This window comes from Ranitomeya imitator, chromosome 1 (genome assembly GCF_032444005.1).
Source record: "Ranitomeya imitator isolate aRanImi1 chromosome 1, aRanImi1.pri, whole genome shotgun sequence".
NCBI lineage: Eukaryota > Metazoa > Chordata > Amphibia > Anura > Dendrobatidae > Ranitomeya > Ranitomeya imitator.
In genome coordinates, this window is record NC_091282.1 from 1,104,402,142 (window position 1) to 1,104,417,507 (window position 15,366).

Here is a 15,366-nt window from a genome sequence, read left to right on the forward strand (position 1 = left end):
TTGCACAAAAAAAAAAATCAATGTCACTTCTTTGATGGCGATTCCTTGCAGAATCAGCACCAATCAAAAGTCAACACCAAAAAAGTTAACACCAAAAAAACACACAAAAAAAGTTAACACCAAAGTCAAAAGGCTGCAAAAAACGTATGAAAATAAGTTTAAACAATTCCTCCAAAATGCGTCAAAACCTGCATCATGAACCACATCAGAATGAAAACATTGTAAAAAAAACACATGGATTTTTTAACATATCCTTAGGGATGTGTGAATAGGATTTCAAATTATAGTATTTTTATGCATTTAAGGATTGATTCATATCTATATTTTTTTCTGCATGTTATTTTGTTCTAAAAGAAAAATAACGGAGAAATTGATAACATGTGCATCTACTATGTTTTTCAATTGGTAACTTAAATGGAATCTGTCAGCAGGATTTCATACCCAAACTATTTTTGTGTACCATATGTGCAATGGGAGAAATAAGTATTTGATCCCTTGCTGATTTTGTAAATTTGCCCATTGACAAAGACATGAACAGTCTATAATTTTAAGGGTAGGTTAATTTTAACATTGAGAGATAGAATATAAAAAATCCAGAAAATCACATTGTATACATTATATAAATTTATTTGTATTTTGCAGTGAGAAATAAGTATTTGATACCTTAACAACCATTAAGAGTTCTGGCTCCTACAGACCAATTAGACGCTCCTAATCAACTCGTTACCTGCATTAACCCCTTTCTGACCTTGGACGGGATAGTACGTCCAAGGTCAGATCCCCTGCTTTGATGCAGGGCTCCGCGGTGAGCCCGCACCAAAGCCGGGACATGTCAGCTGTTTTGAACAGCTGACATGTGCCCGTAATAGGTGCGGGCAGAATCGCGATCTGCCCACGCCTATTAACTAGTTAAATGCCGCTGTCAATCGCAGACAGCGGCATTTAACTACCGCTTCCGGCCGGGCGGCCGGAAATGACGTCATCGCCGACCCCGTCACATCATTGGGGGTCGGCGATGCGTCTCCATTGTAACCATAGAGGTCCTTGAGACCTCTATGGTTACTGATCGCCGGTGGCTGTGAGCGCCACCCTGTGGTCGGCGCTCACAGCACACCTGCATTTCTGCTACATAGCAGCGATCAGCAGATCGCTGCTATGTAGCAGAGGCGATCGAGTTGTGCCTGCTTCTAGCCTCACATGGAGGCTATTGAAGCATGGCAAAAGTAAAAAAAAAAAGTTGAAAAAAATGTTAAAAAAATAAAAAAAAATATAAAAGTTTAAATCACCCCCCTTTCTGTTGTGAATTCTGTGGCAGAGCTCCCAAGTGGTACTTCGGCTGATTCTCTCTGTGAGCTTCCGTTGGTGGAGGAAAGTGGTACTGCGGCTTCTGAGTTTCCTTCCTCAGGTGATGTGGTGAAGTCGTTAGGTGCTGCTCTATTTAACTCCACCTAGTGCTTTGATCCTGGCCTCCAGTCAATGTTCTAGTATTGGACCTGTTTCCTCCTGGATCGTTCCTGTGGCCTGCTGCTCTGCATAGCTAAGTTCTGCTTTGCTATTTTGTTTGCTGTTTTTTTCTGTCCAGCTTGTCTATTTGTTTTTTCCTGCTTGCTGGAAGCTCTGGGACGCAGAGGGTGTACCTCCGTGCCGTTAGTTCGGTACGGAGGGTCTTTTTGCCCCCTTTGCGTGGTTTTTGTAGGGTTTTGTGTTGACCGCAAAGTTACCTTTCCTATCCTCGCTCTGTTCAGAAAGTCGGGCCTCACTTTGCTAAATCTGTTTCATCTCTACGTTTGTCTTTTCATCTTAACTCACAGTCATTATATGTGGGGGCTGCCTTTTCCTTTGGGGTATTTCTCTGAGGCAAGGTAGGCTTATTTTCTATCTTCAGGTTAGCTAGTTTCTCAGGCCGTGCCGAGTTGCATAGGGAGTGTTAGGCGCAATCCACGGCTGCCTCTAGTGTGGTTGGAGAGGATTAGGGATTGCGGTCAGCAGAGTTCCCACGTCTCAGAGCTCGTTCTATGTTTTTGGGTTATTGTCAGGTCACTGTATGTGTTCTGACCTTTATGTCCATTGTGGTACTGAATTACCTTTCACAACAGTACTGGAGGCCCAAAGTACTAATGATTCTCAATAGAGAGAAAAAAGAAGTTCTGAGACCATTTTTTTTTCTCTGCACTGTGTTTTGCCTTTTTTTTCCCCTAGACATTTGGGTGGTTCAGGACACAGATGTAGCGATGGACATTAAAGGTCTGTCTTCATGTGTGGATCAGCTCACGGCAAGAGTACAAAATATTCAAGACTTTGTGGTTCAGAATTCTATGTTAGAACCGAGAATTCCTATTCCTGATTTGTTTTTTGGAGATAGAACTAAATTTCTAAGTTTCAATTGTAAACTATTTCTGGCTTTGAAACCTCGCTCCTCTGGTGACCCAGTTCAACAAGTTGGGATCATTATTTCTTTTTTACGTGGCGACCCTCAGGACTGGGCATTTTCTCTTGCGTCAGGAGATCCTGCATTAAGTAATATCGATGCGTTTTTCCTGGCGCTCGGATTGCTGTACGATGAACCTAATTCAGTGGATCAGGCAGAGAAAAATTTGCTGGCTCTGTGTCAGGGTCAGGATGAGATAGAGGTATATTGTCAGAAATTTAGGAAGTGGTCCGTACTCACTCAATGGAATGAAGGTGCGCTCGCAGCTATTTTCAGAAAAGGTCTCTCTGAAGCCCTTAAGGATGTCATGGTGGGATTTCCTATGCCTGCTGGTCTGAATCAGTCTATGTCTTTAGCCATTCAGATCGGTCGACGCTTGCGTGAGCGTAAATCTGTGCACCATTTGGCGGTATTACCTGAGCTTAAACCTGAGCCTATGCAGTGCGATAGGACTTTAACCAGAGTTGAACGGCAAGAACACAGACGTCTGAATGGGCTGTGTTTCTACTGTGGTGATTCCACTCATGCTATCTCTGATTGTCCTAAGCGCACTAAGCGGTTCGCTAGGTCTGCCACCATTGGTACGGTACAGTCAAAATTTCTTCTGTCCGTTACCTTGATCTGCTCTTTGTCATCGTATTCTGTCATGGCATTTGTGGATTCAGGCGCTGCCCTGAATTTGATGGACTTGGAGTATGCTAGGCGTTGTGGGTTTTTCTTGGAGCCCTTGCAGTGTCCTATTCCATTGAGAGGAATTGATGCTACGCCTTTGGCCAAGAATAAGCCTCAGTACTGGACCCAGCTGACCATGTGCATGGCTCCTGCACATCAGGAGGTTTTTCGCTTTCTGGTGTTACATAATCTGCATGATGTGGTCGTGTTGGGGTTGCCATAGCTACAAGTCCATAATCCAGTTTTAGATTGGAAATCCATGTCTGTGTCCAGCTGGGGTTGTCAGGGGGTACATGGTGATGTCCCATTTCTGACTATTTCGTCATCCACCCCTTCTGAGGTTCCAGAGTTCTTGTCTGATTATCGGCATGTATTTGATGAGCCCAAGTCCGATACCCTACCTCCGCATAGGGATTGTGATTGTGCTATCGATTTGATTCCTGGTAGTAAATTCCCAAAATTTATCTGTGCCTGAGCACGCCGCTATGCGGAGTTATGTGAAGGAGTCCTTGGAGAAGGGGCATATTCGCCCGTCATCGTCGCCATTAGGAGCAGGGTTCTTTTTTGTAGCCAAGAAGGATGGTTCACTGAGACCTTGTATAGATTACCGCCTTCTAAATAAGATCACGGTTAAATTTCAGTACCCCTTGCCGTTGTTATCTGATTTGTTTGCTCGGATTAAGGGGGCTAGTTGGTTCACCAAGATAGATCTTCGTGGTGCGTATAATCTTGTGCGTATTAAGCGAGGCGATGAATGGAAAACTGCATTTAATACGCCCGAGGGCCATTTTGAGTATCTAGTAATGCCATTCGGACTTGCCAATGCTCCATCAGTGTTTCAGTCCTTTATGCATGACATCTTCCGAGAGTACCTGGATAAATTCCTGATTGTGTACTTGGATGACATTTTGATCTTCTCGGATGATTGGGAGTCTCATGTGAAGCAGGTCAGAACGGTGTTTCAGGTCCTGCATGCTAATTCTTTGTTTGTGAAGGGATCAAAGTGTCTCTTTGGTGTTCAGAAGGTTTCATTTTTGGGGTTCATCTTTTCCCCTTCTACTATCGAGATGGACCCTGTTAAGGTCCAAGCCATCCATGATTGGACTCAGCCGACATCTCTGAAAAGTTTGCAAAAGTTCCTGGGCTTTGCTAATTTTTATCGTCGCTTCATCTGCAATTTTTCTAGCATTGCTAAACCATTGACCGATTTGACCAAGAAGGGTGCTGATGTGGTCAATTGGTCTTCTGCTGCTGTGGAAGCTTTTCAAGAGTTGAAGCGTCGTTTTTCTTCTGCCCCTGTGTTGTGTCAACCAGATGTTTCGCTTCCGTTCCAGGTCGAGGTTGATGCTTCTGAGATTGGAGCAGGGGCTGTTTTGTCGCAGAGAAGTTCTGATTGCTCGGTGATGAAACCATGCGCCTTCTTTTCCAGGAAGTTTTCGCCTGCTGAGTGAAATTATGATGTGGGCAATCGAGAGTTGCTGGCCATGAAGTGGGCATTCGAGGAGTGGCGTAATTGGCTTGAAGGAGCAAAGCATCGCGTGGTGGTCTTGACTGATCATAAGAACTTGACTTATCTCGAGTCTGCCAAGCGGTTGAATCCTAGACAGGCTCGTTGGTCACTGTTTTTTGCCCGTTTTGACTTTGTGATTTCGTACCTTCCGGGCTCTAAAAATGTGAAGGCGGATGCTCTGTCTAGGAGTTTTGTGCCTGACTCTCCGGGTTTATCTGAGCCGGCGGGTATCCTCAAAGAGGGAGTAATTGTGTCTGCCATCTCCCCTGATTTGCGGCGGGTGCTGCAAAAATTTCAGGCTAATAAACCTGATAGTTGCCCAGCGGAGAAACTGTTTGTCCCTGATAGGTGGACGAATAAAGTTATCTCTGAGGTTCATTGTTCGGTGTTGGCTGGTCATCCTGGAATCTTTGGTACCAGAGAGTTAGTGACTAGATCCTTTTGGTCTAGCACTCAACTTAAGCGGCGAAAGATTTGATTTATTTGTAGCACTCGAAACGTTTCAGTCCATAAGGACTTTCATCAGTCACTACAAAGTCATAACAAAATAAACAAAATAAAAAGTACAACCAGTACAAAACAACGAAAGTATATACAAATGACAAAAAAACAAAATATCATATAAACATATAAAGCCGATAACAATGAGGACATCATAAACGATCATATTTGAGTAAGTATATGAAGGCAGTGGATATATAGCAAATAGCTCCGCTCAGTGCCAAATGAGGTGATAGTGAGTTGTTGTGAGGACCAATATAGCAAGAAGAAAGCAAAAAGGGAACAAAAAACGTACCGTGCCGTTAGAAGCCCGTAGGGCTGGGTTCAGAAAGAGCAGGGATGCACAGAATGTGCCTAATAAAATGCAGAAAGAAGACAATCGGTAAATGGAGCAGGGGGGAAAGAGGAGAAAGAGGGCATATGTAAGAAAGGTACGTACAAAAAGCGCCGCCACAGCTTGCGTTATAGAGAATGGAGGTAAAATAGAGCTGTGAGGCAGAAAATAAAGGGTATGGATCAGAACCTGCAAAGGGTATCTGAAAGCTAGAGGCCATATATATGTGTGAAATAAATAAGGGATTAGGGATTGCGGTCAGCAGAGTTCCCTCGTCTCAGAGCTCGTTCTATGTTTTTGGGTTATTGTCAGGTCACTGTATGTGTTCTGACCTCTATGTCCATTGTGGTACTAAATTACCTTTCACAACACCTTTCGCCCCAATCAAAATAAATCAATAAAAAAAAATATCAAATCTACACATATTTGGTATCGCCGCGCTCAGAATCGCCCGATCTATCAATTAAAAAAAAGCATTAACCTGATCGCTAAACAGCGTAGCGGGAAAAAAATTTGAAACACCAGAATTACGTTTTTTTGGTCGCCGCGACATTGCATTAAAATGCAATAACGGGCGATCAAAAGAACGTATCTGCACAGAAATGCTATCATTAAAAATATCATCTCCACACTTGGAATTTTTTTCCCGTTTTCTAGTACACGACATGCTAAAACCAATGATGTCTTTCAAAGGTACAACTCGTCCCACAAAAAAAAAGCCCTCACATGGCCAAATTGATGGAAAAATAAAAAAGTTATGGCTCTGGGAAGGAGGGGAGTGAAAAACGAACACGGAAAAACGAAAAATCCCACGGTCATGAAGGGGTTAAAGACATATACATATATACAGTGGATAATAAAAAAAATCTACACAATACCAGGATCCTGGTGATTCGGACATTGTTTTCTCGTGACATATTGTACTTCATGTTAGTGCTAAAATCTCTTTGATATGACTTGCACTTATTTGTGAAAAAAAAAACAGAAATTTGGGGAAAATTTTGAAAATTTTGCAATTTTTCAACTTTGAATTTTCATGCCCTTAAATCACACAGATATGTCACACAAAATAATAACATTTTCCACATGTTTACTTTACATCAGCACAATTTCAGAACCAAAATTTTTTTTTTGTTTGGAAGTTATAAGGATTCAAAATTGACCAGTGATTTCTCATTTTTTCAACACCATTTTTTTTTTAGGGACCACATCATATTTGAAGTCATTTTGAGGGGTCTATATGATAGAAAATACCCAACAGCGACACATTCTAAAAACTGCACCCCTCAAGGTGCTCAAAACCACATTCAAGAAGTTTATTAACCCTTCTGGTGCTTCAAAGGAATTTTTGGAATGCTTTAAAAAAAAAAAAATGAACATTTAACTTTTTTTCACAAAAAATTTACTTCAGATCCAATTTTTTTTATTTTACCAAGGGTAACAGGAGAAATTGGACCCCAAAAGTTGTTGTACAATTTGTCCTGAGTACGCTGATACCCCATATGTAGGGGTAAACCATGTTTGGGCGCATGGCAGAGCTTGGAAGGGAAGGACCACTGTTTGACTTTCAATGAAAAATTGACGGGAATTGAGATCGGACGCCATGCCTAAACAGTGGAAACCCCCCACAAGTGACACAGTTTTGGAAAGTAGACCGCCTAAGGAACTTATCTAGATGTGTGGTGAGCATTTTGAACCCCTAAGTGCTTCACAGAAGTTTATAATGTAGAGCCGTAAAAATAAAAGATCATGTTTTTTTCACAAAAATTTTCTTTTTGCCGACAATTTTTTATTTTCCCAAGGGTAACAGGAGAAATTGGACCCCAAAAGTTGTGCAATTTGTCCCGGGTATGCTGATACCCCATATGTGGAGGTAAACCACTGTTTGGGCACATGGCAGAGCTCGGAAGGGAAGGAGCACCGTTTGACTTTTTCAACGCAGAATTGGCTGGAATTGAGATCAGATGCATGTCGCGTTTGGAGAGCCCCTGATGTACCTAAACAGTGGAAACCCCCAATTTTAACTCCAACCCTAACCCCAACATACCCCTAATCCTAACCCTAATCCAAACCCTATCTTTAGCCCCAACCCTACCTTTAGCCCAACCCTAACCCTAAATTTAGCCCCAACTCTAACCCTAACTTTAGCCCCAACCCTAACTTTAGCCCCAACCCTAACCCCAATCTTAACCCTAACTTTAGCCCTAACCCTAATAGAAAAATGGAAATAAATACATTTTTTTATTTTATTATTTTTCCCTAACTAAGGGAGTGATAAAGGGGGGTTTGATTTACTATTTTTAGTGGGGGTTTTTTTTATCAGGTTTTTATGTTTGGCAGCTGTCACACACTAAAAGATGCTTTTTATTGGTACCATTTTGGGGCACATGACATTTTTTTATCGCTTTTTATTCCGATTTTTGGGAGGCAAAATGAACAAAAGCAAGCAATTCATGAATTTCTTTTGGGTGGTTGATACCTTTTAATGGCTAACTGAAAAGATGGTAACAAATTGCAAGCTTTCGAGACTACATACGTCTCTTCATCAGGCAAAGACTAAAACAAATTCTGAAGAATCACATATTTATGCACAACATCGTATAGAAAAAAAAAACACCATGGATAAGCCAGGTGACATGAAGCAGAATTACCATGGGTGATAAACAGTTACGTCCATAAATATTGGGCCAATTCTTAGATAAGGATTGTTTTATTGTCCTGTGATTAGGGTCTCTGTTGTGGTGACCCTTCATGGTCTGAGGGGCAAGTTCCTTAGTTGATGTAAAAAGACATCAACTTTTTACATCAACTAAGGAACTTAATCATGTTTGATCGCAGCGTTTTGGGGGTTAAAGTGCTGGGAGCGGTCTGTGACTGCTCATGGCACTTTTTGCCGGGCCCTGTGTCAGCTGTGAGAGTCAGGACAGAGAATAAAAATGACAGACAGGACAGAGAACATGTTGGCAGATATGCAACAGATACAGACTTATTTATGTGCAGGAGGAGTTTACACTTTTCTGATAGTAGATGGCGATGTTGTACATAATTCAGATGTAAGAAAAAGGGACACTTAAAGAAAGACTGTACTATATGGAAAGCAGAACAACAGAAATTACACCAAAAGGAGAATAAACAGAAAGTAAAAAGCACAATTTCTAACCCACATGCAGATCACTGGAATGGTACATTTAAAGTAACTGATAAAGAGTCATCGTCAAGCTGGTTTATTGACTCAGGAGCAACAAGTAACATGACTAGTAAGAAACAATCTATAGTAACACTGTCGTCAACATTAGGTCAAGAAGTTCTATGGTTAAGACAACTGCTAATAGACTTAGGACAACAACAATTTGGACCAACAAAGATGTATGAGGACAATCAAGGATGTCTAGTTCTGGCTCAGATGGAAAAAGTTAATCCAAGAACTAAACACATTGATGTAAAGTTTCACTTCTTGAGAGATCACCAGGAAGAAGGAATCCTAAATTTAGAGTACTGCCCAACTGAAGATATGACAGCAGATATTTTCACAAAGGCATTGAATGCTGAAAGACATCAGAGACTGATGAAGAAATTTGGCTTAGCTGAATAAGTCCTTACTGTTGAGAAAGGGTGTTGGCAGATATGCAACAAATACAGACTTATTTGTGTGCAGGAGAAGTTTATACTTTTCTGGCAGTAGTCGGTGTTGTTACTGTTATATGCTTAGTTTAATGTAATGCATATACTTGTTGTTTGGTTTCACTTTCTCTCTGGTAAAAGGTCCTTCAGACTTCCTGTTATTCTGTATTAAGAAGCTGATGCATGTACCTCATGTTCTGTGTAGATAAAAGTTGAATTACCCCATATAATCAACTCTCACAAGTTTCTTCTGCGACCAAACTATGCAACAGAACAATCACATAAAGAGGATGTATCCAGAAAGTGATGGAACAAATATATTTTGTACCAGGAAAAAAATAAAGAAGAATAGAGGAGGATGCAAGATGCAGAAACACAAAGGCCACCTAAAGTCCTTAGTAGAGATAAATGCTACCTCATATATTCATTTTGTCTCACTACACCACATCCGTAGTACAACTCAGAAAAGCTGTAAGCTGTTCCATACATATGACCTTACCAATATCACCTTTTGATATGCCTAAGACATGTCAGAAAATACAATTATCAGTAACCCATTTAAAAAACCTCAGGTCTCTGAACAGAAATCTTCAAAACTATTACAAGAAAAGAAAATATGTGTAATAAAAAATACAAGAGGTACAAGTTCAAACCTCTGCAGTTGATCATTTTTTATACAAAGCAACATAAACATAAAAACACCCAAAAATAATAAAAACACCAGAATTACAGCTTTTTTATCCCTTTCCCTCCCTTCAAAACAGGGATAAAAAGTAACCAAAAAGTCATTCGAACATCAAAATAGTAATAATAAAAACTAGTTAGTCCCGCAATAATAAAAAAACAATGTAGGAATTTCTTGGGGGTTTTGCATTTAACCACACAGGGAATTTTTTATACGTTATGTAGTAAATTAAATGGGGTTATTAAAAATACAATACACCTTGCAATAAATAAGCCCTGATAGAGCTATGTGGAAGGAAAAAAAGTGCTATCTCTTAAAAGTGTGAATGAAAAAGAAAAGGCAAAAAAAATAAAACTAGCAATGCTGCTAGGTGCTTAAAGAGAAGTGCCGTGGCTCGTGCTGCCGTGGTTCGGTTAACATGAATCTCCTGACAGGTTCTTTTTAAATGAGTTCTCCCACCTAGCTTGCTTCACTGTTTCCGTTACTATGGAAGTACCATGACTGATGATCCAGATTGAAGATTTATGGTAAGTGGATCCTGTTGACCATTGCATATACTTCTAATATGCCATAGATGTATAAGATGGTAAAACAGAACTGGTATCTATGTTATATACAGTGGGGGAAATAAGTATTTGATCCCTTGCTAATTTTGTAAGTTTGCCCACTGACGAATACATGAACAGTCTATAATTTTAAGGGTCGGTAAATTTTAACATTGAGAGATAGAATATCAAAAATAAAACCAGAAAATCACACTGTATAAATTATATACATTTATTTGCATTTTGCAGTGAGAAAAAAGTATTTGATCCCTCTGGCAAACAAGACTTAATACTTCGTGGCAGAACCCTTGTTGGCAAGCATAGCAGTCAGACTGTTTTTGTAGTTGATGATGAGTTTTGTGCTCATGTCAGGAGGAATTTTGATCCACTCCTTTTTGCAGATCATCTCTAAATCATTAAGATTTTGAGGTTTTTGCTTGACAACTTGGAGTTTCAACTCCCTCCATAAGTTTTCTATGGGATTAAGGTCTGGAGACTGGCTAGGTCACTCCATGACCTTAATGTGCTTCTTTTTGAGCCACTACTTTGTTGCCTTGGCTGTATGTTTTGGGTCATTGTCTTGCTGGAAGACCCAGCCACGACCCATTTTTAATGTCCTGGCGGATGGAAGGAGGTTGCCACTCAGGATTTTACGGTACATGGCACCCTCCATTCTCCCATTGCTTTGTTTAAGTAGTCCTGTGCCCGTAGCAGAGAGACACCCTCAAAACACAATATTTCCACCTCCATGCTTGACAGTGGGGACAGTGTTCTTTGGGTCATAGGCAGCATTTCTCTTCCTCCAAATACGGCGAGTTGAGTTAATGCCAAAGACCTCAATTTTTGTCTCATCTGACCACAGCATCTTCTCCCAATCACTCACAGAATCATCCAGGTGTTCAATGGCAAACATCAGATGGGCCTACACATGCCTTCTTGAGCAGGGGGACCTTGTGGGCACTGCAGGATTTTAAATCTTTACGGCGTAATGTGTTACCAATGGTTTTCTTGGTGACTGGTCCCAGCTGCCTTGAGATCATTAACACGTTCCATCCATGTAGTTTTAGGCTGATGATTTTCTTACTATTACACCAACAGTTGTCTCCTTCTCACCCAGCGTTTTACTTATGGATTTGTAGCCCATTCCAACTTTGTACAGGTCTATGATCTTGTCCCTGAGATCCTTATAATGCTTTTTGGTCTTGCCCATATTGTAGAGGTTAGAGTCTGACTGATTAATTGAGTCTGTGAACAGGAGTCTTTTATAAAGGTGACTATGTAAGACAGCTGTCTTTAATGCAGGTAACGAGTTGGTTAGGAGCCTCTAACGGTCTGTAGGAGCCAAAACTCTTAACGGTTTGGAAGGGGATCAAATACTTATTTCTCACTGCAAAATGCAAATAAATTCATATCATTTACACAATGTGATTTTCTGGATTTTATTTTTGATATTCTATTTCTCAATGTTAAAATTAACCTACCTTTAAAATTATAGACTGTTCATGTCTTTGTCAGTGGGCAAACTTACAAAATCAGCAAGGGATCAAATACTTATTTCCCCCACTATATATGATATATTGCTCTCCTGACAATTCTGGAGAACCCTTTGGAGTTTTGCGCTGTTTCTCTGCTATTGCTCCTGGGCAGAAAGGAGCAAAAACATTAGCAGAACCCTGGTACAGCATCTAGCTAACTATTTTGCTACTCTCTGGCAGCACAACCAGGGCATTGAGAACTTCTTAGCCATCACTGGAAAACCATCATCCGAGGTGCCTCTTGCAATCACTAGGTCTAAGTGAAATTATGACATTGTATGAGGCTTAGGGATCTTAAATGATGCCCAGGATTTTGACATTTGACTGCCAGGTGAGGAAGTTCACACTGCCCTGCTCTGGCCACCACAGAGTACCAAAGTGGATGTTAGACCATGGTAGTGCAAGTCTTTTTGCAGATCCCTGCTTCTGCTTCTCCTTATTACTGGGATATCTTTCTACAGTAGACACTCTGACACTGTTTTATCATGATTGACACTACCAGACTGTGTAGGAACACAATCTAGTGACGAGATGAAAAGTAACCAATTTGTCAATGTATTCATACAATTCCAGGGGTAATTACAAAGCTCAACTTTACTCTAATTATATTTTATTAAACTGTTACTATAAGGTCTTAAAAGTTTGCAATATATCACATTTAAATGGGCAGCCATTGTAAATGGAGTATTGTATATAGCAATGCTTGTGGTGGATGCAATCTAAGCACAAACTGCCTGCAATGAATAGATTAACAAAAAACATTAATTACCGAGAATCGAACATTGCCATGAAGTGAGGGTATCTGACATTCCCATCCTCGTCAAGGGGGATTCTGTCAAGTAGCTGCTCAAAGTCTTCATCAGTAATCTCCACACCGAACCTGGAACAGAAGAAGTTAGTGCCAGTCAATCACAGAGCTGGTTTGGCTTGCAGGCACCCTCAATAATCCAAGCATATGGTTGCCATTAACTCTTTGTCACCTCATTGCCCCTTGCCAGCCAGAGCACACACACGTGAATATCAAAAGGTTAATCAGGTTTTTCAGCAGTGAAAGAATTTCAAACCCAAAACCCTGACGGAGATCTTGGCCAGATGAGATACCAGCATCCAGAGCCATGTCAGATTGTCCCGTCTGTAAGGCTGTATTCATTAGGCTAAAACAGTGCTATTGCTTAAACAAGCAAGCACTTCAAAAGGCTTTTCACTCGCCCCGGTTAGCATGAAAGGAAATGTACAAAAACATTGCTTTTCATGAGAAAAAGGAGTGAATTTGGAAAGCATATTGTAAAAAGCTCTTAAGAAACCTTGCATAGATATATTCCAAAAGTAGTTGTATGTATTCAAGAGCAAATAAGTGTTTTCTTCCCCGGAGCACAATTTAAGCATAATCCCTAAAACACAGGAATAAATGAGGATGATTTAAGAAAATAATGATGAACAAGGCTCCATTCATTATGTGAAGAGGCTGATAATGGGCAGCCGACTTCAGATGGAGGAAGGTTGCAGAGGGGATGGGAATAGCAGAAAGTTCCTTTACTTGTCGCAAGGGTAAAGAACACTACGCCAAAAGTAACCATTCAGCTCATCTTGCAGACTGTTCATCACTTTGACAGATTTATGTAAATAAAATAGAGCTTTGTAAAAATACAGAAAGATTCCCTGTCATGGCTTTAGACATAAATGTCTTTCTCAAGACTAAATAGGCCACTTACTTAAATGTCCTGTAAAGTTATGTATATCACAGCTAATTAGCATATAAAAGGCAATTCTTTCTGTCCCGATAAAGTACATACAGAGTATATAGCCCTTCACAATAAAATATGGTAATATGCTTAATGCAATTATATCGGCGCACACCGCTCTTCAGGGGTTAGATGCATTAACCTTTAGCGACGTATGAAATGAAGAGAAGTAATATTTAGCATCACAAACCCACATTTCGGAGACATGAAGATATTAAGAACGCAGATGATTAGTATGAAGGACATCTGCTCAGACTTCAAGTGGTGATGTGTGGTTATTTTCGTTCATTTTACATCAAGTCATTTATTATATTACATTTTTCTTTTACAATTAAAATCACAGAGTTGGAAAAGTCTACAAAGTAAGTAAAATAATCGGGAAGGTAAGATCTATAGTATACATGCATCTGCACAGGGTATAAAAATATTATTTTATGATCATAGATATGAAAAGGAACCAACAGGTAAAACAGTAGCACACAGGATTTTTTAGCTGTTTTCTTCATTTTACTTCATAGATCTTTTGGGTCTATAAAAGGTTTCTCACTAACATGTCTACTGAGCAAACACCAAGGAATATGAAATTGTTTATAATCCCAAAAGTTACCGTAACATCCTATTATCTAGAAAGATAATTCCAATAACAGCATTAAATTAAATAATGTGCAGCTGTTTTGTTCCCCTAAAAAACAGGATCCATCCTCATAAATAGTGATTTGGATGTGTTTCAAACTGAAATTAATTGAATTCCTTCAGTGCTATCGAAGGAATAAAAGAATCCACATTATCTACAGTATAAACAGAGACTTGGTGAGTGAGCACTTAGCTAATTTAAATTAACTTAAATCTCCTGGTCCATATGAAATTACAGGCCTGTGAGCCTGACTTCTACACCAGGAAAGATATTTGAACAAATTATTAAACAGCATGTATGTAAGTATTTGGATAATAATACAGTAATTAACCCGAGCCAGAATGAGTTTGTAGCAAACAAGTCAGGCCAGACTAATCTAATTTCCCTCTATGATGGAATCACTGACAGGGTAGATCAGAAAAATGTGGTAGATATAGTAAATCTCCACTTAAGCAATGCATTTGATAAAGTATCTCATACTATCCTCATTGAATAAATGACCAAGTATGGGACTGATAAGGCTAAGGTTAGGTGGATTCATAACTGGCTCAGTGATCGCACTCAAAAAGTGGTGATAAATGCATATCCAAATGGAAGAGTGTTTCAATTGGGCTACCACAAATCTCTGTTCTGGCCCCAGTGTTGCTCAACATTTTAATAAATTATCTAGATAAGGGAACTGAAGGTAAACTAATCAAATTTACAGGTGATGCAAAACTAGGAGGAATAGATAACACTAGAAAAGGCAGAGAAAGGATTCAGAAGAATGTAGATATGCTTGAACAATGGGCAGCGACAAATAATGGTATTAAAAGGTAGAAATGCAAGATTCTACATCTGGGCAAGAAAAATGAAAATTACACATACAGAACGGGAGAAATAGAACTAAGCAACAGCACATGTGAAAAAGACTTGGGTATACTAATACATCACAGACTGCACATGAGTCAATAGTGTGCTGCAGCAGCAAAAAAAGCAAACACAGTTCTATTAATTATTAAGAGAAGCATAGAGTTTAGATCACATGAAGCAATTATCCCCCTTTACTCCTCCTTGGTAATCTGGAATACTGTGTTCAGTTTTGGGCACCACATTTTAAAAAAGACATTGAAAAACCGGAGCAATTTCAGAGATGGTGAGCAGACTGCAAAGTATATCT

At 39.9% G+C, this 15,366-nt stretch overlaps 1 protein-coding gene across 1 annotated transcript in view; it reads right to left on the bottom strand.

Annotated features, from left to right (window-relative positions):
- The window catches only part of LOC138656944 (EF-hand calcium-binding domain-containing protein 6-like), a 303,716-nt gene that overhangs the window by 120,140 nt on the left and 168,210 nt on the right, over positions 1 to 15,366 (bottom strand). The window contains exon 13 of the mRNA XM_069744319.1: positions 12,601 to 12,711. Coding sequence (XP_069600420.1) covers positions 12,601 to 12,711 — 111 coding nt within the window. The remainder of the gene's footprint in view (positions 1 to 12,600; positions 12,712 to 15,366) is intronic.